General features: G+C 45.2%; 1 protein-coding gene across 2 annotated transcripts in view; it reads right to left on the bottom strand.

The window, feature by feature from the left end:
* LOC122935983 (centriole, cilia and spindle associated protein) overlaps nt 1-22,864 on the bottom strand; it is a 68,745-nt gene that overhangs the window by 27,533 nt on the left and 18,348 nt on the right. For both annotated transcript variants that reach the window (XM_044291958.1, XM_044291957.1), the window contains one exon: nt 9,817-10,165. In XM_044291958.1, coding sequence (XP_044147893.1) covers nt 9,817-10,135 — 319 coding nt within the window. In that variant the 5' untranslated portion in view covers nt 10,136-10,165. The remainder of the gene's footprint in view (nt 1-9,816; nt 10,166-22,864) is intronic.

Consider the following 22,864-nt stretch of genomic DNA (forward strand, 5'->3'; position numbering starts at 1 on the left):
ATCGTTACCATGTAATAGTCTTGAAAATGAGATTTACTTATTGATTCAATCTTAAAAAAAATTAAATTTTTCATGACATAGTGATTTTGGTCCTTTCACATTGAATATCTTTCTAAACTTCCTATTTTTTTTTTGTTTGTTTTTTTGTTTTTTTTTGCAACAAGGGAGAGTAAACCCCCTGACGCTGCTGGTCTAATGGAACCTTTATAATAACATGTTTTTTTTTAAAGGGAAGCAACTTCTGATTCTAGAGCTTCCTATTTGCCTAGATCTGAACAAACCTTGTTTATAAGGAATCTTACAGGCGGTAAGGCCTGACCTGATTGGATTTAAGACCCAGGGGGAACTCCTAAAGAATCCCAAGCATCGCCAAACTTTGAAAGCCTGCCTGTTATCGGACTTTTGGCGTCATTGGGACATCTTGGAAGAGAAATCGGGATTGAATAAAAAATCCCCTCCCCCCGCCTCTAGAGGATTGCCATCTACCTGAAGACTCCTTTTTGTTTTGGGTCTGCTAGAACCTAGCTTGGGAACGAAAATTTTTCCTCTCTGATGCTTTTTCAAAATATTGTACAATGCGGACCCAAGAAGTCTATCCCCCTCACAGGGAATAGCACAGCGGCAACTCCTTGAGCCAGCATCACCCGACCTGGCTGAGAGGCTCACCAAACCTGCCGAGGCATCCGTGTTTTAACCCTGGGAGAGAGGATATCATTTCTTCTTGGGGTTACCGGCTGCTAAATTGTTTTCTATCTGGTTACTCCGCACGGAAAGGGACCTTGCTGTGAAGATGGCAGCAATAGCAGGTCTTAACATAGTCGACCCTATCTCTCAAGATATTTTAAGGAGCCCTTCACATTTTTGGTCCATGGGGTCCTTCAGAAACCCCAGGTCTTCAAGGAAGAGGGAGGACTTTTTGAAATTCTGGCTACTGGGGTATCAAACTTTGGAATTCCCCCCCCCCCCCCCCCCCCGCTTCACATTCTGAACTTGCAATGGATATATACGTTTTAAGGCTTTTGAAATAACGGGTCTTTTTTCAGGGTCTTTCCACTTCCTTTGTATAATGTCCCTTATATTATCATGAATAGGGAACACTCGTTTTTTATTTTCCCCCCAATCCACGACCGGAGGAATCAGATTCCCCAGAAAAAAGTTCTCCTTCATCAAAATCTATTATGTCCGGGGACGGATCCACCGATTTTGAAGAAGACGGATGGTGAGACGTAGGAGCCATACATTGGTCTATTGCCGAATTTACCTGATCCCTAACAAGGGTTCTAAGGTTTTCCATAAACGATGGCGACTCTTCTGCTACCACCCTTTTAGTGCAGTGTGGACATAGCGGTTTTTACAAGCACATACAACAAATATGGGAGATTCAGCCCGCACAACCCCTAGCAGGTGCACATTGCTATGGCGAAACACAGATACAAACGTAAAAACACAAAATGCAATAGCACACTGCAACCAGCACTCTGCCCTGCCTTTATGCTGGATGTTGAATAAGGCATTGGTGTACATTTTGGCCAAAGCGTAATAAGCCACTCACCACGTCAAGGTTGCCTTAATGAGTGGTCCCTAACACTGGTTCCTACCTTTTATGGGCCATGACAGCCACACAAAGTCCAGGGAGCGCAGGTACAGCATGCACGCCAAGCACACTCTGCTTTTAACCCCGTCCGGTGACATTACAGCTTTCATCGGATCCAGGGATGCAAGTACCAACATGCATGCTGAGCCCAATATATACTTCTCCTGGAGCCTAATGGCTACTGGTAGGTGCTATATAAGCAGACTCAGTTTTATACTGACTTTAAAACCAGCCTTCAGGGGGCAGATTAACTGGACAGGTGTGCATGACTGCATGGAGAACGCCACGCCTCCATTATATACTACAAAGATAAAATATGGGGGATTCAGCCCGCACAACCCCTAGCAGGTGCAGATTGCTATGGCGAAACACAGATACAAATGTAAAAACACAAAATGCAATCGCACTCTGCAACCAGCACTCTGCCCTGCCTTTATGCTGGATGTTGAATAAGGCATTGGTGTAGATTTTGGCCAAAGCGTAATAAGCCAATCACCATGTCAAGGACGCCTTAATGAGTGGTCCCTAACACTAGTTCCTACCTTTTATGGGCCATGACAGCCACACAAAGTCCAGGGAGCGCAGGTACAGCATGCACGCCAAGCACACTCTGCTTTTAACCCCGTCCGGTGCCATTACAGCTTTCATCGGATCCAGGGATGCAAGTACCAACATGCATGCTGAGCCCAATATATACTTCTCCTGGAGCCTAATGGCTACTGGTAGGTGCTATATAAGCAGACTCAGTTTTATACTGACTTTAAAACCAGCCTCCAGGGGGCAGATTAACTGGACAGGTGTGCATGACTGAATGGAGATTGCCAGGCCTCTATTATATACTACAAAGAAAAAATATGGGAGATACAAACGTAAAAACACAAAATGCAATCACACACTGCAACCAGCACTCTGCCCTGCCTTTATGCTGGATGTTGAATAAGGCATTGGTGTACATTTTGGCCAAAGCGTAATAAGCCACTCAGTGGCTTATTAACTTATATGGAGGAGGTCTCTTACTGGGCTGAGGGCCTTGTAGGGATCATCAGATCTGCGTGGGGCATCAGCGGAGGACATCCTGGTTATGCTCCAGCAATCGTCAAATTTCTGGGATCGCAGAGCCTTTTTAAAACTCAGTGTCCCGCTTACACTGGCTCCACCTCCACGCCGACTCCTAGAGCAAGCTGCGCTTCCTCCTGGCCATGCCCCTGGCCGGCCGGTCTGCACGATGACGTCAGCTGCAGCTGGCAGAGGAAAGGGCAATGCAGTGTGTCTTCCAGAATCCTCCTGCCCACAAAGGATTCCACCTGCAAAGACGCGCACGGCGTCGATCCCCTCTACACAGGAGTAGGAACATCTGAGATGCCCAGCTCAGGACTTACACCGAGGGACAAAGAAGGAGAGACCACGCTCCACTCAGAGCCTCAGTCCCCTGCTCAGCCCTCCCAAGAAGGGGAAGAATCCTAGGCTGAGCGCACAACTTCCAGCCAGCACACTGGCAAGGCTTCCACCCATCCTGAGGGACAGGAAACAACAACTGGAGTAGGAAGGAGGAGGTGTCTTTTTATTTGGGCTTCCGCTGTTGTTTCCTGTCCCTGGGAGGGGGGATCAAGCTCCTATCAGTGTCAGTGTGGGCGTTATGAATTAGTCTTAAAGAAAAAATATCTACATAGGCGAACAAGGCTGCAATAAGTGCTGTGCATCTCTGTAATGAGAAGGGGTGTGGTCTAATGACATCAACACCCTATATCAGGTGTGCATAATTATTAGGCAACTTCCTTTCCTTTGGCAAAATGGGTCAAAAGAAGGACTTGACAGGCTCAGAAAAGTCAAAAATTGTGAGATATCTTGCAGAGGGATGCAGCACTCTTAAAATTGCAAAGCTTCTGAAGCGTGATCATCGAACAATCAAGCGTTTCATTCAAAATAGTCAACAGGGTCGCAAGAATCGTGTGGAAAAACCAAGGCGCAAAATAACTGCCCATGAACTGAGAAAAGTCAAGCGTGCAGCTGCCAAGATGCCACTTGCCACCAGTTTGGCCATATTTCAGAGCTGCAACATCACTGGAGTGCCCAAGTGCAGTACTCAGAGACCTGGCCAAGGTAAGAAAGGCTCAAAGACGACCACCACTGAACAAGACACACAAGCTGAAACGTCAAGACTGGGCCAAGAAATATCTCAAGACTGATTTTTCTAAGGTTTTATGGACTGATGAAATGAGAGTGAGTCTTGATGGGCCAGATGGATGGGCCCGTGGCTGGATTGGTAAAGGGCAGAGAGCTCCAGTCCGACTCAGACGCCAGCAAGGTGGAGGTGGAGTACTGGTTTGGGCTGGTATCATCAAAGATGAGCTTGTGGGGCCTTTTCGGGTTGAGGGTGGAGTCAAGCTCAACTCCCAGTCCTACTGCCAGTTTCTGGAAGACACCTTCTTCAAGCAGTGGTACAGGAAGAAGTCTGCATCCTTCAAGAAAAACATGATTTTCATGCAGGACAATGCTCCATTACACGCGTCCAAGTACTCCACAGCGTGGCTGGCAAGAAAGGGTATAAAAGAAGAAAATCTAATGACATGACCTCCTTGTTCACCTGATCTGAACCCCATTGAGAACCTGTGGTCCATCATCAAATGTGAGATTTACAAGGAGGGAAAACAGTACACCTCTCTGAACAGTGTCTGGGAGGCTGTGGTTGCTGCTGCACGCAATGTTGATGGTGAACAGATCAAAACACTGACAGAATCCATGGATGGCAGGCTTTTGAGTGTCCTTGCAAAGAAAGGTGGCTATATTGGTCACTGATTTGTTTTTGTTTTGTTTTTGAATGTCAGAAATGTATATTTGTGAATGTTGAGATGTTATATTGGTTTCACTGGTAAAAATAAATAATTGAAATGGGTATATATTTGTTTTTTGTTAAGTTGCCTAATAATTATGCACAGTAATAGTCACCTGCACACACAGATATCCCCCTAAAATAACTAAAACTAAAAACTACTTCCAAAAATATTCAGCTTTGATATTAATGAGTTTTTTGGGTTCATTGAGAACATGGTTGTTGTTCAATAATAAAATGAATCCTCAAAAATACAACTTGCCTAATAATTCTGCACTCCCTGTACAGACAACATAAGGTAAAGGATTTTGTGGGGATTTACATATTGATAGCCTATCCTTAGGATGGGTCATCAATATCAGACTGGCAGTAGAGCTGCAGCTATTGATTATTTTAGTATTTAGTATCTATCCATTAATCAAACAATTAATCGAGTACTCTAATAAGAAAAAAATAATAAAAAAAGAATGTTTTCCTTTATAAAATATCAGAACCCCCCCCCCCCCCCCCCCCCCCCCCCGTGCCATCATCAGACCCAGTTGTCACGGCGCGGTGTGGGTAGTAAACTCCACACCAAACACAAGAGGGAAGGGAAAAGGTACTAGGCCTAGAAACTAGGGTAAGGTCACCACCTAGTGAATCCCTAAACCGAGCCCTGACTACTATCAGTATGGACAGATCTCGATTGTAGGAATGTTTATAAGCAGGAACCTAGAGCCCTATCTGACCCTAAAGGGCCCTGAAAATAGTGTCAGGACAAAATTCCTGTTCCTTCCCAGCTGAAGGAACAGGAGACTCCCTCAGGCCTAATACCAAAAGATAAGAGGAATACAACAAACAAGGAAAAAGGAAAAGACACTTAACCTGAAAGATTTGGAGGTCCCTCAGAAGGTAGGTAGATCAGCAGAGGATATCCCGTGGTGCAAGAAAGACCATCTGATATTTCAGGTAGAGTTCCAAAAATGTATTCAGCAAGTGGTATAACGCGTTTCGGGGATACAGATTGCTTGCATACAACCGAATCACTTAACCACATATAAATATCTTTAAAAAACCACCTAATATGTATACTTTTTTAATCGGTCCAAACATTGTAAGATAACTGCCAGGCTGTGTAGAGCAGTGCCCCGGGATCTCACTGCACTTACTATTTTTCCAGGGCGCTGCTCCATTCTCCCGCTATGTCCCCCAGTATTTTTGCTGAATTGGTAACACTGGGAGGAGCCTGCCCTTTTTCTCCTGGGCGTCTCCTTCTCCCAGGCTGTAGTGCTATAAAATCGCAGTGCAGAGCTCACAGCCTGTTTTTTTTGCCCAGAACGGAGCGGCGCCCCGGAATAATAGTAAGTGCAGTGAGATTCCTGGGCGCCGCTTTACATAGCCTGATAGTTTTAATGTTTGCACCGATGAAAGGGTCCTCTTTAAGTTTTACACAATAATAGCATTTTTTAAACCAAAAAATTATGTTTTAGTGTCTCCATAGTCTGAGAGCCATAGCATTGCCATAGCCTTGCCCTATATTTTTTTTATTTTTTGACAGATTGTCTTAGTTAGGGTCTCATTTTTTTCAGAATGAGGTGACAGTTTCATTGGTATTATTTTTTTTTGGGGGGGGGGGCATTCACCCTTTTGATCGCTTGATGTTGCACTTTATGTGATGGCTTTTTTGCACTTTTTTTTTTACGGTGTTCACCTGAGGGGTTAGGTCATGTGATATTTTTATAGAGCAGGTTGTTACAGATGCGGCAATACCTAATATGTATCCTTTTTTTTTATTTGTTTAATTTTTTAAACAAAATGATGTCTCCATGTTCTGAGAGCTACAGTGCTGTCCATAATTAATCATACCCCTGGCAAATTTTGACTTAAAGTTACTTTTATTCAACCAGCAAGTGATTTTTAGACGTAAAAATGAGGTGTCTCCCAAAATATAATAAGACGATGTACAAGAGGCATTATTGTGGAAAAAAAAACATTTCTCAGCTTTTATTTACATTTGAGCAAAAAATATAAGATGTTCCGCACTGTGGAAAATCTCAGAGGACGTGGTCGGAAGCCAAAAGTGACACCTGTGCTGGCCAGGAGGATAGTTAGAGGTGAAAAAGAATCCAAGGATCACCACCAAGGCCATCCTGGTTAATCTGGGCTCTGCTGGTGGCAATGTCTCAAGGCAGACAATCCAACGGACACAGCACAATGCAGACCAAGGAGGACGCCACTTCTCCAGATAAGGCACACAAAAGCTTGCTTGGCCTTTGCAAAAGCTCATCTGGACAAAGAAGAAGACTTCTGGTCTTCTGTGTTATGGTCAGGTGAAACAAAAATTGAATTGTTTGGTCACAATTATGTTTCCTTCATTTGGCGTAAAAAAGGAGAAGCCGTCAACCCAAAGAACACCATCCCCACTGTCAAACATGGTGGTGGGAACCTAATGCTTTGGGGGTGTTTTTCAGCCAATGGACCAGGGAACCTAATCACAGTAAACGGCACCATGAAAAAAGAGCAATACGTGAGGATTCTCAACGACAACATCAGGCTGTCTGCAGGGAAACTTGGACTTGGTCACGAGTGGACATTTCAGCATGACAATAACCCAAAACACACAGCAAAAGTGGTGAAGAAATGGTTAGCAGACAACAACATTAACGTTTTGGAGTGACCCAGCCAGAGTCCAGACTTGAATCGAATTGAGAATCTGTGGAGGGAGCTAAAGATCAGGGTGATGGCAAGAAGACCCTCCAACCTGAAAGATTTGGAGCTCCTTGCTAAAGATGAATGGGCAAAAATACCTGTGGAGACATGCAAAAAGCTGGTCTGCAATTATAGGAAGAGTTTGATTGCTGTAATAGCCTTTTCTATTGATATATAAATTATTCTATTGAATAATTTTGGACTGGACACTTTTTGCTCAAATGTAAATAAAAGCTGAGAAATGTCTTTTTTCCCCACACTAATGCCTCTTGTACATCGTCTTATTATCTTTTGGGAGACATCTATGTAATTTCCCGTCCCAAAATTACTTGCTAGTTGATTAAAAGTAACTTTAAGTCAAAATTTGCCAGGGGTATGAATAATTATGGGCAGCACTATATAGTTTTTATTTATTTTTTTGCGATTTTCTTATGTAGGGGCAATTTTTTTGCAGGATAAGGTGACTGTTTTATTGGTACTATTTTGTGGGAAATATGCCTTTTTGATCACTTGTTGTTGCACCTTTTGTGATGTAAGGTGACAAAAATTGCTTTTTTTACGCATTTTTTATTGTGTTTCTCAGATGGGGTGGATCCTGTGATATATTTATAAAGCTGGCAGTCACAGACGCCGCAATATCGAATATGTCTATTTTATATATTTTTTTATATTTTTAAAACATTTTATTAATTACTTAATTGGGTATTTTTTTTACATGTGAAACCTTTTTTTATTTATTTTTTATGAAACACTATTTTTTATTTTACACTTTGCCTCCACCATAAGGACATACAAGACCTCTGGTCTTACTTTATTTTTTTGTTTTTCACTATTGATTTCTCCTGTAACTGGGGCTGACATAGTAGCTACAGGAGAAATACACCCCGCAGAGAGGCTGTACAGCAGAATACAGCACTGTACAGCCTCAGTGCAGGGATGATTGAGGTCTCTGGTAGACCCGACAGCTCCTGCACTTTCCCGGCCCCGGCGGTCACATGACGCATAGTGCTTCCTGATCTGTATGCACAGCGCTCATTGAGCAGAACCCTGGGAACTGTCCCTGCCTTCTCTCTGAGTTGCCCTGCTGTCACAGAATGCAGCTGCCATCTCTGAATGGACGTTCTAAAACGATTTGGAGCTTCATCTGCTATTTGAATCCTCAGTTTCGCAGGATAGTGTAGTTGGAATTTTATTTTCTTTGCGTAAAGAGTGGAGCATATCATGCTGTATTCTCTTCTTCGCTTTGCCACTTCTGCGGAGTAATCTGCAAAAATCAACATCTTTTCCCCATGTACCTCCAGGGGGGATTTTCTTGAGCAGAATGCTCTCAGGATTTCTTCTTTATGGTTAAAATCAAGGCACTTGACTATGACTTGCCGGGGCCTATTCCCCTGCACTGATTGCGTATTTGTCTGCTTTGATATTCCAGACTGGGCAGGCCCTACACCGTGGGCTCTTTCAACTCTCTTAAGGCCTGTCAGACCCAGGGCTTTTGGGAGTTCTACCTCGCAGAATTCCTGTAATTGCGAAGGTTTCAAGGATTCAAGAACCTCTAATATTTGCAGATTGTTTCTGCGTGACCTGTTTTCTAGGTCTTCCATGCAATTGCGCAGTATAGTGTTTTCTCTTGAGATCCACTTAATTTATTATATGCCCCTGTGGCTTGCTCCTCTAGAGCGAGTATTCTTTGTTCCATTTCTTCCAATCTAGAGGAGTGATAATCTACATAAGCACGTTTTTCTTGAAGTGAGGCTGACCCCACTGTGATAAGAGAGTCTTTGATGTCTGGGGCAAGATTTTTTTACAATTTCAATAGCTAATCTTTTATAATCAAGCAGGGTCCCCAGGCGTTCAGGAGATATCAGTTCCTGCTCTCCCACAAATAAGTCCGGAGAGTGAGTTTCAGCCTCATATGCATTACTATCACTATCCTCATACTGTTCATGATCTTCGTGAATTTCGAGCTCTTCCAGCTCCATATTGCCTTCCCCTCTATATGGGCAGCCCTGCATGTGCACCGGCTTACCGCTGCGCCTGAGCAGATATCTCTCCATGGAGGGACTTCTAGTGTAAGGAGGGGGTGTAGGGGGTGTAGAGCCACCGATTGCCAGTGCCAGCTTGCAGCTCTGTATACGGCTATGTGCTGTTCTGGGGAGAGATTGAAGTGGAGTTCCTCACTACACCGCCTTACACTCCAGGGCCGGAAACCGGAAGTAGATTAATTTCTCTATCACGTTATACACTGCTCGTTTCCATGGGTATGACCACCCTGCAATCCAGTAGCGGCAGTCATGCTTGCACACTATAGGAAAAAGAATTGGCACTGGTCGGGACCACAGGAGGACAATAGGCCAGTGCTTTTTTTCTATAGTGTACAAGCATGACCACTGTTGATGGATTACAGGGTGGCTGTAACCATGGAAACAAGCAAGGTATAATGTGATAGAAAATTGAATTAGATCAGCAAAGGAGGCAATATGGACAATCACAATACATTAGTAAGTGCCTTGTATTAACTTTCTCTACATGATAAATGCCGTTTGCTGAAGTGACAACCCCTTTAAGGACAGCTCACTGCAACTTTTTCTATCATTTGGGATACAAAACAGTGGGAATAAGAAACTGTTCTACTCAGTGCTGCAATAGAAAGTCTGGACAGTCCTTCCCTACATACAGTAACCATAGATATTGCAGTGAATTATACCTTGCCTTTCACTTGGCATGGCCTGGTTGCTGAGTCCGCTGGGCCTGGCATCGGTGCCCTCTTCCTGTTGGGTAGGTGGTTCCTGTAGTTTGGGAGCTGCAGACACAGGCTCACATGGCTTTGGCGGGGGTGTGGAGCACCCACTGCTGGAGCCCGAGCTCCCATCCCAGCCATCCCACAACCAGGGGTTGTGCGCGTGCTCCAGCAGCCTCCTGCTCAGCCGGTACTTAAGCATCTCCTCATAGCAGTTCCTGTATGCCTCCCAGTGTGGGTCTTTGAAACGCTTCATGTACTCGCTTCGCAGCGTCTTACAGTGCATCTTCCCGCTGCAGTCTCCACAGGTCAGACACTAGAAGGAACACAACAGACTGCAGTTAGCCACCCTTGCGTTTACCAGCCGTCGGCTGAGCAACTTTCTTAACGTCTGCAGCTCAGGACATGCCACCCTCCCGCTGCCATTTAAACATAAACAGTCCCTGCCCCGCCGCCACACGGACTGCACAGTACAGGGTAGCATCCACATCCCACCAGTGCTAAAGCCACCCACATTTACTGGCATAACTGGCTGTTGTAGATGTGGACATATTTTCAGGGTTTCAGATTTTTTTACTTCCTGCCTTCAAAAAGCAGTAACGTTTTTCTTTTTCTATTCTTATAGCTGCATGTTTTTTTTTCCTGGACAAGTTGTTCAGTCTAAGGCCTCATGCACACAGCCGTTGCCTAGCTTCCCCCAAACAGCAGGTCCACAATACACGGCACCAAGCATGTGCACCCTGTATTACGGATGTGCGGAAAATAAGCATGGAACTCCACGGAAGCCCTACAGACTGCTTCTGTGGGGTTTCTATCCGTGCCTCTACACCGCTAAAAAATAGTGCATGCACTATTTTTTGTGGTGCTGACTATAGGATGAGGGTCGTGGATCCTATTAGAGTGAATGGGTCCGCAATACGCATGTGGCACCCTACGGTCGGTGCCCGTACATTGCAGACCTCAATTTGCTGGGAAATCATTACTTACTATTCCACACAATGTACTGGGAAGCTTGAAAAATCATTACTCGCTATTCCACACAACGTACCGGGAAGTTGGAAAATCATTGCTCACTATTTCACACAATGTACTGAGAAGCCGGAAAATCATTGCTTATTATTCCACACAACGTACTGGGAAGCTTGTAACGAAATCTGAGGTAGATAGATAAATAGATAAATTTTAGATTTTCCTAAACTTGCATTATCAATAGCTGATTATATGTCAGTGTCTTTTGATCTATTAAGGACTTATGCAAATTGTGCTTCTAGATGCCAACCAGTCTGCAAAAAGGTGAGACACTCCCCATTTAGGACTGGCCTGCTACTTACAAGCCATATGGGCATACTAATGAAGACCTGGAAGGGACACTAAAAATGCAGGGCAACCCCAGACATGGTGGCTGCTAACCCAGCAGGTGGTCTAAGCCATTTAGTAGGTTGATGAAATAATATCAGAAGCCATAACTCTGACCTCATAACACTCACATCCTCAGAACCCTAGTAATTGTGTTCAGCCTGACATGGGCTTCTGGGAGAGTCTAGACACACCATACTGGACATGAGGCATTGCTCGGTATTCAGGATCTGGCCTTCTGGAAATCATACTTCAATCATATTTGGTGTTTGTATGACCGGGACGAGGCGACTCAGATTATGGGATCTTACCTGTACCCGCAGTCCTTGCCATACGGCGAGAAGTTGCCGTGATTCATATTGCCACATCGGTCAGCTGTTTGGGACGGTGGGGCAAAAACCTGAATAATATCAGACGTCCCAGACGGCTGGACCGACAAGAGGGAGGTTCCATCACAGCCCACCTCTTGGCTGAGGGGGGATAAAAATGGGTGGTTGGGAACAGTTAATTGTCAGCCATTTGGGGATCCACACTGTTTGGAGTGACTGACCGTAGAAGGAACACATTCCCCTAAAGTGAGGAAAATTGGCTTCTACCTCACAGGGTTTCTTTGCCTTCCTCTGGATCAACTTGCAGGATAACAGTCCGAACTGGATGGACAAATGTCTTTTTTCGGCCTTATGTACTATGTTACTATGTATCCTCAGCTGTCCCCAATATTCTGTATTTATCCCTTTTATTTTATCTGTTTACTGCATTGTTATTGTATGTATATTTTAGTTTTTTTCATCTTTTATCTGACACTTTTTTTTTTTTTTTGTATTGCATATGATAGATAAGTCCCTTCCTTGTTGTCTTATAGAACTTGCTCTTTCAGAGTGAATAATGTTATCGGTAGTGTTTCAGAGGATTTTAGGTCCCATATAGATAACTCGTGTTCCGGTGTTAATTTGGGTTGAGAGAATATGTGCGTATAGGCCCCTATTGCCTTATAGTATAGGTGGTGGCAGCAATTGTGACAGAAAATATTGGGGTGTTAGAATCTAGTAAGTTAGCATAATTCCATCATCTAGAATAGGTGGGTGGGAATTTATGTGGTAAATTGATGAGCTAGTATAATTCACCCCCATGACATGACGAGAGAGTAGGGATCGTCACAAAGCTGGAAAATCATTACTTACTATCCCACACACTGTACTGGGAAGCTGGAAAATCATTACTCACTATTCCACACAATGTACTGGGAAGCTGGGGAATCATTACTCACTATTCCACTCAATATACCGGGAAGCTGGAAAATCATTACTTACCATTCCACACAATGTTCTAGAAAATCATTACTTACTATTCCACAGAATGTACTGGGAAGCTGGAAAATCATTACTCACTATTCCACACAATGTACAGGGAAGCTGGAAAATCATTGCTTATTATTCCACACAAAGTACTGGAAAATCATTATTCACTATTCCACACAACATATTGGGAAGCTGGAAAATCATTACTCATTATTTCACACAATGTACTCGGAAGATGGAAAATCATTGCTAAATATTCCATACAATGTACTGGAAAATCATTACTCACTATTCCACACAATGTACTGGGAAGCTGGAAAAACAAATTTTGTAAAACTTACCAGTAAAATCTCTTTCCCGCTCTTCATTGGGGGACACAGAGACCGTGGGTATAGCTATGTCCTCTAGGAGGCGTTGACACTAGTAAAAGCTGTTAGCTCCTCCCCAGGCAGCTATACCCCCTCCAGCCTGGAGAGAGAGCTTCAGTTTGTGAGAAGCAGTAGGAGAAGCAAGAAACACCGAAGGGCGGGACCCTGCCCCGGGTGCAGTATGCTTAAGCAAATGCAGACGTGCAAGTGCCACCCTGGAGGCCGCCAACGCCTTGCGAGGACCCTCTGGGATGACCAAAAAAGGAGAGTCCGTACGCCGGAAGGAACTGGACGCTGGCAGTAAAACTTCGGAGCCCTGACAGCGTCCAAATGATCCAACTCCCTTTCCCTAAGGTGTGAAGGGAAGGGACACAGTAATGGAAGAACAGTCTCTACATTGAAATGGAAATCAGAGACCACCTTCGGGAGAAAGGAATGAACGGGCCGGGGAACCGCTTATCCCTGTCAGAACCAGGAGGCTCTCTACAAGAGAGTGCCCCAATCCGGACACCCGTCTGATGGATGTGATAGCCACAAGAAAAAAAAACACCTTCGAGTACATGAGTCGGAGTGACATCTCCCGCAAGGGTTCAATGGGAAAAATTCCGGAGCACTGAAAGGACTAAGGTCAGATCCCCAGGCGGTAAGGGAGGACAGTATGGAGGAACTTTATGTGCCAATCCCTGAAGGAAGGTATAATGGGCCCCGGGTGAGTCAGAGGACGTTGGGAGGATACACAGCGCCGAACCTGACCCAGTAAGGAACTAATGGCCAAACCAAAAAACCCAGGACTGCAGGATCCACCCCTGCAAAAGGGAAGTGCTCCATGGAAACTGTAAGTGGTCCACCACCAACCCCCGAGCTGAAGAAGCTTGTGGGGAGACTGAGAAGCTGGCTGATAAACTACTGAGAAAAAATAAAATAAAAAACGCCTGAATGAGGCATGTCCAACCTGAGAATCACCGGCGTTCCGTCAGCGACCGCGTATTGACGGTGTAGCAACCCTGCTTGACATAAACTTCGACCAGACCAAGATGAGAGAAAAAACACTTGCCTCGAAGAGGAAGATAGAAGGGGTGTTCCGGTCCAGAAGCGAAACTCTATCAACCGTCGTGACAACACCCCCGCTCAGCCTGGCGTGGTGAGTCTCGTAGTTTAGCCACGGAGTGTGCAGTGAAAAGGCATGACTACATCAGTAACATAGGAGCTACCCAGGTTTGCGGAGTGGCTGTGAACCCTGAGCCAGATAAGGAAGGGAAAAAAGAAGCAGGGTGAAGCCCATTCCCCATCTGAGACTGGCACGACACAGAAGTAGCCACCGGATGATCGTGGCAGTGCCATACTCCGCCAAGGAGGAGGTCATGCAGCATACGCCACTGAATTTGGTGTAAGAAGAATCCGTCACCTGATGGGAAAAAAAAAAATAAACGTGCAGGGGGAGCCAGAGTATGTAATGGCTAATCCAGGACCCCACACCGTAGTAGCTGTAGTGTGCCTACCAGCACCAAATGAGGGGCAGACTAGAGGGATCCGGTAGAGACCATGGTACCATACTGCCCCAGGAAGGAGAGCTAACTGTAAACACTCCACCTGGGAAGGGCGTTGGACAGGAACAACCACCAAGCCAGTGTCAGGGTAGAACCAGTACCTGAGGGACTGCCTACAGCAGCGACTGCGAACGCTAGTACCAGCGTAAAAATCCGCACCAGCGGAGGAGAACACGCTGCAATGCTAAACCAGAGTGCCAGCATAACCACTGCCCACATGAGAAATAGTGGATAGGGGATATAGAGTCCGTGAAACACTCGACTTGCTGGAACGTACTCACAATATTAAGTGCCATGGTGTACGCACTATATATTGTTGAAGACAAATAGTGGGATAGTGGAGGACCATGGATATAGGGGACGCTAGGACACATGAGTGACGATGAACAACCCTCTGAGGAGAGAGGTTGTCATATTCATTCCCCAAAACGTCATCGAAAGAAAAAGACACAATGTGAAAACAGCCACAGCAACCCTGGAGGCACCGAAAAACCAAGAGAATAAGAGTACAGGGCACCAGCGTGCACGATACTAGCTACGCTCCACATGTAGAAGCTAAGGCATATATAGCCGTGGCGTAGTTGATAGTGGATCAGTTGTGGAAGGGGCAATGTTGCAATCAACCCACCAATGAAAGGGGGTAATGCTTACGGCAAGCACTACCCTAGTGCTAGTGCAAATACTCCACCACAAAGGGTGGTAATGCAGTAATGCATCTAGTAGGAACTGAATCCAAATAGAGAGAGTACACCTTTCACGGAAAGGGCAAGGCATAAGGAGAGTCCCGTATCGATACCCCACCTACATAAGGAAGAGGCTAATGCATACAGTAAGTCCTGTCCCCAGTGGTAAAGCAGTTCCGCCACCTAATTAAAGGGGGAACGCCTACTGCCGGCACTGAAACAGTTCTAGCGCGGTTAGACCCCAATAGAGGAAGGTAATAACCAAGGGAGTACTGCATCCAATAGTAGTGCAAATACTCTGCCTAAGGGAGAAGGTAATGCATACGAGAAGTACTGCTGTCTATCTCGGACACCATCTTGGAAGATCGCACCGGAATAATGGCAGAGACCGAACCACTAATCTCTCCTTTCAGACCAAATCTCACCAGGAAGCCTGAGCGTGACCCTAGGGAGGAAGGGTGGGGGTGAGAAAGAGACAGAGGAGAAAGTATCCTGCTCTGGCCCACTATGTGCAATCCTGCCTCTCCAGAACTCGCCCATGGCAGCTGAGACTGCGCCGGTGGAATCTAGCAGCCAAACCACCTGGGGGTGGAATGGCGACTTGTAGAGGTTCACTCACCGGATTTCGCAGGTGGAACTACATCAACCAAACGACCCCGGAGGGTGGATTGGGAATTTTCCAGAGGTCCTTCATTGGGATGCACAGGCAGTTCATTGTTAACCAAATGACCTCGGAGGATGGATTGGGAAAGTCCAGAGATCCACCATTGGATTGCGCAGGCGGTGCCTATCCAACAAACGACCCAGGAGGGTGATTGGGAAGATCCGAAGATCCACCATCGAATTGCGCAGGGAGCGCTGTATCAACCAAACCGACCCCGGAGGGTGATTGGGAAGGTCCGGGATGTCCCCCATAGGAATGCGCAGGTGGTGCTTATCAACCAAACGACCCGGAGGGTGGTTGGGAGGGTCCGGATGTCCACCATTGGACCGCGTAGGTGGTGCTTATCAACCAAACGACCCTGGAGGGTGATTGGGAAGGCCGGATGTACACAATTGAATTGCGCAGGCAGCACTTTATTAACCAAACGACCCCTGAGGGTGAGTGGGAAGTCCGGAAGTACACCATTGTATTTGCGCAGGCAGCGTTTTATCAACCAAAACGACCCCTGAGGGTGATTGGGAAGGTCCTGATGTACACTGTCAGATAGCGCAGGCAGCGCTTGGCCACCAAACGGCCCAAAGGGTGAGTGGAAGATAGAGAGATCTACCATTGTATTGCGCAGGCAGCACTTTATGAATGAAAAGGACCCCGGAGGGTGACTGGAAAACTGAAGGGTCCTCCTTGACCGTGACAGGACACGGGCCCCGTAGTGATGGGGACTGAGGGGCGAGGACCCGAATGGCCTTTTTTATATATATATATATATATATATATATATATAAACTGGTATGCCCATCTGAATTGGGTAAGAGGCAGAGGAGTTAAATTCCTCAACATTAAGGCCCCTAGCAAGAAACCCCTAGACTCCTGTGCCAGCCTCAAGAGAAGGCTGACCAGGAACAGGAAGGGTTAACGTCCTGAGGATCGAGGGCGGGGCTCTGTGAGCTACAGGGGGAGGGGGAGGGGAAGGCAAGGCGGGAAGAATTCGCGCCAGACCGCCCCCTCCCCGGAAATGAAATGCGGGCTAGTAGGCCGCAAGCCGGGGCCTAAAGTTATGGGACCCGGCCGACTGTACGGCCGGAGCACCGAGGGCAGCGGGGTCAACACTGCACGACCCATGTCATCCGCGCAGGCAGCTGCAGCCAGGCCGAATTGGACTGCGCAGGTGAAGGGCAGGCGACCGCAGGAAGAAAAAATGCGCACGCATGCCGGAGTGATCACAGCGGCAGGGCAGGTAGTCGTTCGGGGGGGGGGGGGGCAGCGCTGCAGAAAATAGCTGAGGCTCCAGCTGGATGGCGGCAGGATCGGTGCGTGCACATGGGGAGCGCAGCATAGGAGTAGGAGCCGACCGGACCCAGCGCTGGCGCTAGTTTCCTGGAGCAGCGCGCTCCCAGGCGCCCGCTTCCAGGAGATGATAACGCCGGGGAGCAGAAGCAAGGGGCGTCTGAGCGCGAGGTCAGCACTCCGCAACCTGTACTCCACACCCTACCAAAGTGGTGTGCACGGTCGCCCGCTGTTTAAAAGTGCCTGCGGAGACCTGGCCATTAACCCCCTTATGTGCCCAAGTATCGACGGCACAGAGGGGAAGGGAAGGAAGACTGTTGGAGCTGGGCTTGGGGGAGTGATAAATGAAGCCCGAGTCTGCCAAGAGGGAGCCTATTCCATAGAACCCTTTAATAGGAAGGGAGGGAGGGGGTTAATATACTCACCTAGTCCCGTGTACTCACCTTATCTTCCTCCTCTTCTCTTCACCCTCCCTAAGTGGGCCCATAATGATACCTTCTCCAGCAGGGTCACCTCCTCAGCAGCTGGCACCGGAGCGGCAGGAGTCTGGCATGGCGGGAGGGTCTTCTCAATGTCGGACCTAGGTGACCCCTTGGCTGGCGGGATGCAGGGGAGCAAGGCTGCCCTGGTCCACCTTGTCTTCTGTGGGGGAAGCAGCAGTGTGGACGACCGGCACTGGCGCAACTCGACCCCGGGAGAACAGGGAGACGAGGCGACCCCGTTTGCCCATCTGAAAAAGCTTAATAAACTAAAATAAAAAATCTTCAGGAGATCCCTGCAGAGCAGGGAGGTCTTGCCTCCTATTGACACTAGAAAAAACTGAAGCTCTCTCTCCAGGCTGGAGGGGGTATAGCTGCCAGGGGAGGAGCTAACAGCTTTTACTAGTGTCAACGCCTCCTAGAGGACATAGCTATACCCACGGTCTCTGTGTCCCCCAATGAATATGGGCGAGAAATCATTACTTACTATTCCACTCAATCTATTCCACTCAATATACCAGGAAGCTGGAAAATAATTACTTACTATTCCACACAATGTACTGGGAAATTATTACTCACTATTCCACACATTGTACCGGGAAGCTGGAAAATCATTACTTACTATTCCACACAATGTACGGAAAAATCATTACTCACTATTCCACACAATGTACTGGGAAGCTGGAAAATCACTACTTACTATCCCACACAACGTACTGGAAAATCATTACTTACAATTCCACACAATGTACTAGGGAGCTGGAAAATCATTACTATTCCACACAATGTACCCGTTAATATTATTGTGTGGATCAGTACAATCACAGCAATACTAAATTCATACAGTTTATGGAGGAGATTGATCAAAACTGGTATAAAGGAACCTGGCTTAGGCTGGATTCACATCAACCTGTTGTGTGGTGCCTGTGTGGCGTCCTGCACCCTGATTACCTGCCTGTGTGTCCATACCTATGTGGATGAATAAAGTAAGACTTGGACTTTTAATGGCGAGTGTCGTCTCTTTTCTCGTATTCAATGGGTTCTCATCAACGTTTTGTTTTCCGTTCTCCTGATCTGTCAGAAGAGCATAACAAAACAGATCCTGTATTTTAAGCATCTGTCATTACCATCTGAGAGCCTGCATGCAGTACTCTTTTTGGGGTACATACAGCTTTTTGATCACTTGGTAAAAAAAAAAAACGTTTCAAGTAAATAAAAATTTAAAAGCATTCAAAAAATATGGAAAAAAAAAAAGTAGACATATTAGGTATCGCCACGTCCGTATCAACCGGCTCTATAAAAATATCACATGACCTAACCCCCCAGGTAAACACCACCAATTTTTTTTTTTTAACTGTGCTTAAAAAAACAACAACTTTTTTTGTCAACTTACATCACTAAGGCTACTTTCACATTCACCTTTGGTGCGGATCGGTCATGGATCTGCACAGACAGATCCGTTCAGATAATACAACCGCATGCATCCGTTCAGAAAGGATACGTTTGTATTATCTTTAACATAGCCAAGTCGGATCCGTCTTGAACACCATTGAAAGTCAATGGAGGACGGATCCGTGTCAGATCCGTCCCCATTGACTTACATTGTGTGTCAGAACGGTTCCGTTTGGCTCAGTTTCTAAAGCTACTTTCACACTGGCGTTTTGGCTTTCCATTTGTGAGATCCGTTCAGGGCTCTCACAAGCAGTCCAAAACGGATCAGTTTTGCCCTAATGCATTCTGAATGGAAAAGGATTCACTCAGAATGCATCAGTTTGCCTCCATTCCGTCTCCATTCCACTTTGGAGGTGGACACCAAAACGCTGCTTGCAATGTTTTGGTGTCCGTCTGACGAAACTGAGCCAAACAGATCCGTTCTTACACACAATGTAAGTCAATGGGGACGGATCCGTTTTCTATGGCACAACCTGGCACAATAGAGAACGGATCCGTCCTCAATTGACTCTCAATGATGTTCAAGATAGATCCGTCTTGGCTATGTTAAAGATAATACAAATGGATCCGTTCTGAACGGATGCAGATGGTTGTATTATCTGAACAGATCCGTCAGTGCAGATCCATGACAGATCCGCACCAAACGCAAATGTGAAAGTAGCCTTCAAGTGCAACACCAAGCGATCAAAAATGCCCCCCAAAATTGTACCGTTCTAACCATCACCTCATCCCGCACAAAAAGAGCCCCTACCTAAGACAATGGCCCAAAAAATAAATAAAAAATATGGCTCTCAGACTATGGTGACACTAAAACATTTTTTTTTGTTTAAAAAATGCTTTTATTGTGTTAAATGTAAACAAAATAATTAAATAAATTAAATAAATTAATACATTTACATTCTCTATTAAAATATCACATGACCTAACCCCTCAGATGAGCAATAAAATAAACATAAAAAAATTCAAACGGTGTCAAAAAAGCCATCGTTTGGCCCCTTACATCACAAAAAGTGTAATACCAAGCAATCAAAAAGTCATACAAAACCCAAAATCATACCAATCAAATCTCATCTTGCAAAAAATTAGATCCTACCTAAGACAATCATACTAACAATAATAGTAACAATCATAGTAGTACATAAGGCCGAAAAAAGACATTTGTCCATCCAGTTCGGCCTGTCATCCTGCAAGTTGATCCAAAAAATAAAAAAACTATGCCTCTCAGAATATGGAGACACTAATATTCAAATGTTTCAAAATGGCCTTTGTGTAAAACTTAAATAAAAAAGCATACGTATTAGGTATCGTCCGTACGAACCTGCTGTATAAAAATATCACATGATCTAACCCATCAGATGAACACCGCAAAATAAAAAATAAAAAATGTTGTAAGAAAAAAGCCTTTTTTTGTCACATTACATCACAAAAAGTGCAATACCAAGCGATAAAAAAGTCATACGCACCCCAAAATCGTACCAATCAATAAAATGAGAACCTACCTAAGACAATTGCCCAAAAAATAAAACTATCTATGGCTCTCAGAATATGGAGACACAAAAAAATATTTTTTTGCAAAAATGGTTTATTATGTAAAACTGAAACAAACAGCAAACAAAAGTAGTATATTTGGTATTGTTGCGTCCGTGACAACCTGCTCTATAAAATACCACATGATCTAACCTGTCAGGTGAACATTCTAAATAACAAAAAATAAAAACGGTGCCAAAACAGCTATTTTTTGTTACCTTGCCTCACAAAAAGTGTAACATAGAGCAACTAAAAATCATATGTACCCTAAAATAGTACCAACAAAACTGCCACCTTAGTTTCCAAAATGGGGTCTTTTTTTTGAGTTTCTACTCTGGGGGTGCATCGGGGGTCTTCAAATGTGACATGGCAACTTCAAATTATCCCAGTGAAATCTGCCCTCCAAAAATCATATGGCGTTCCTTTCCTTCTGTGCCCTGCTGTGTGCCCGTACAGCAGTTTACAACCACATATGGGGTGTTTATGTAAACTACAGAATCAGTGTAAGCCCTCATGCACACGGCCATGCACTTCATGCCGCTGCTGCACTACATTAATACACTATACGAGTACTACACTAAACTTCTAAGCCTTCTAACGTCCCCAAAAAATAAAATGGCATTCACAAAATGATCCAAACATAAAGTAGACATATAGGAAATGTAAAGTAATAAGTATTATAAGAGGTATCGCTACCTCTTCTAAAAGCATGACATGTCATATTTGCGAAATTTGGCCTGGGATTTAAGGTGAAAAGTGGCCCGGTACTGAGGGGTTAAGATAAGCAACTCACTGTGTGTTTGCACCTGAAATGTTGCTACTGAAGAAATGATTAATTGCAACTGGAGTGCTGTCTGAAGTCGTTTGCATCTAAGGGACTGGTCTAGTTTTTCTGCCAGACCACCGCGGCCCGCTGTTGGTGGCCAAAATCACAGTGTAGATGTACCCTATGGGTGCCTTTACAAGCGGCAGATTTTGCAGAAATTATTTGTGCTTATGGCTGAGTGTCTGTGCCTGACTTTATGCCAAGTCAGGGCAGTGTAGTATAGCTTATACACTAATCTTTTTTGCTGTCAAATTTATTGCATAGCAGCTATGGGAGAGTTCACATCGCCGTTAATTTTCCGTTCTTCTGATCCATCAGAAGAACAGAAAAATAAAGTAAAAACGGAAATGGCTCAAATCTATGGCAAATTTGCATAACTGATGCACAGAGTCCATTTTTTATTTGAAAGAATAACCAGAAAATATAAGAGTATACTGTGGGGTACATTTTTGCATTTTATAACATTGTTTTGCTCAGTAGTTCAGCCTTCAGTTTGTTGCACAGGCGTAGTTAGGGCTGTGGTTCTAAGACCTCATGTACACGAATGTGTGCTGGCCGTTTCGTGCATTGGGGACCGCAATTTGCGGTCCCCAATGCACGGGCACCATCCGTGCAGTTGTCACAGACAGATACAGACCCATTCAACTTAAATGGGTCTGTAATCTGTCCACCGCAAAAAAATAGAACTTTTTTTTTTCGGTTCGGAGGCATGGAGAGAAATCCTGCAAAAGCATTGTGCGCAGGCGCGGCCCATACAAGCCCCGCAAGTATCTGGCCGTATCCATGGGATACCAGCATAAACACAGGGGAGTGAAAGGAGCATTTTTATGCCAAATGGTATGTTTTTTTAATTGCATGTATAATAAGAAATGTTCAGGGGGGGGGGGGAGAGACAATGATTTAATGTAACCCTATTTAATGAAGTGGAAATACCCCTTTAAGCCTCATTCACACGTCAGTGTATTAGTAAGTGATTTCTCTCAGTGATTTTGAGCCAAAACTAGAATTGGAGCTTCCACAGAAATAAGATATAAGGGAAAGATCTGCACCTGTTCTGTGTTTAGAGTCGCACCTGGTTTTGGCTCAAAATCACTAATGGAAATCATTGACCGAATACTGACATGTGAATGAAGCTTTAGGGGGAAAAAAAAAGTCTTGTATGAAGATGTCTCGGAGGAACACCCATATAAGCAAACTAAAGTATGTGAGTTTGTGAGTGTTTGCATGTTTCATTTCAAGTCTGTGTTTGTATTAGGTGGCTTTAGATTCCACTTTAACCCGTAGGGTACCGCCGCCGTACATGACTTAACTTGCCGTCCAGCGCCGTACATGTACAGAGCGCTGATCGAGCGGGTGCAGGAGCTGTGCCCACCTGATCTGTAGCATGGATCTGGCAGTCACTAACAGCCGAACCCCTGCTGTATGGCTAGCATCAGTGAAAACACTGATGCTGGCGCATTAACCCTTACTATACCATGGTCAGTGCTGACTGCAGCATGGGCGGGGTGTGTGGAGGGAGCTCCCTCCCTGT

This window comes from Bufo gargarizans, chromosome 4 (genome assembly GCF_014858855.1).
Source record: "Bufo gargarizans isolate SCDJY-AF-19 chromosome 4, ASM1485885v1, whole genome shotgun sequence".
NCBI classification, from domain to species: Eukaryota; Metazoa; Chordata; class Amphibia; order Anura; family Bufonidae; genus Bufo; species Bufo gargarizans.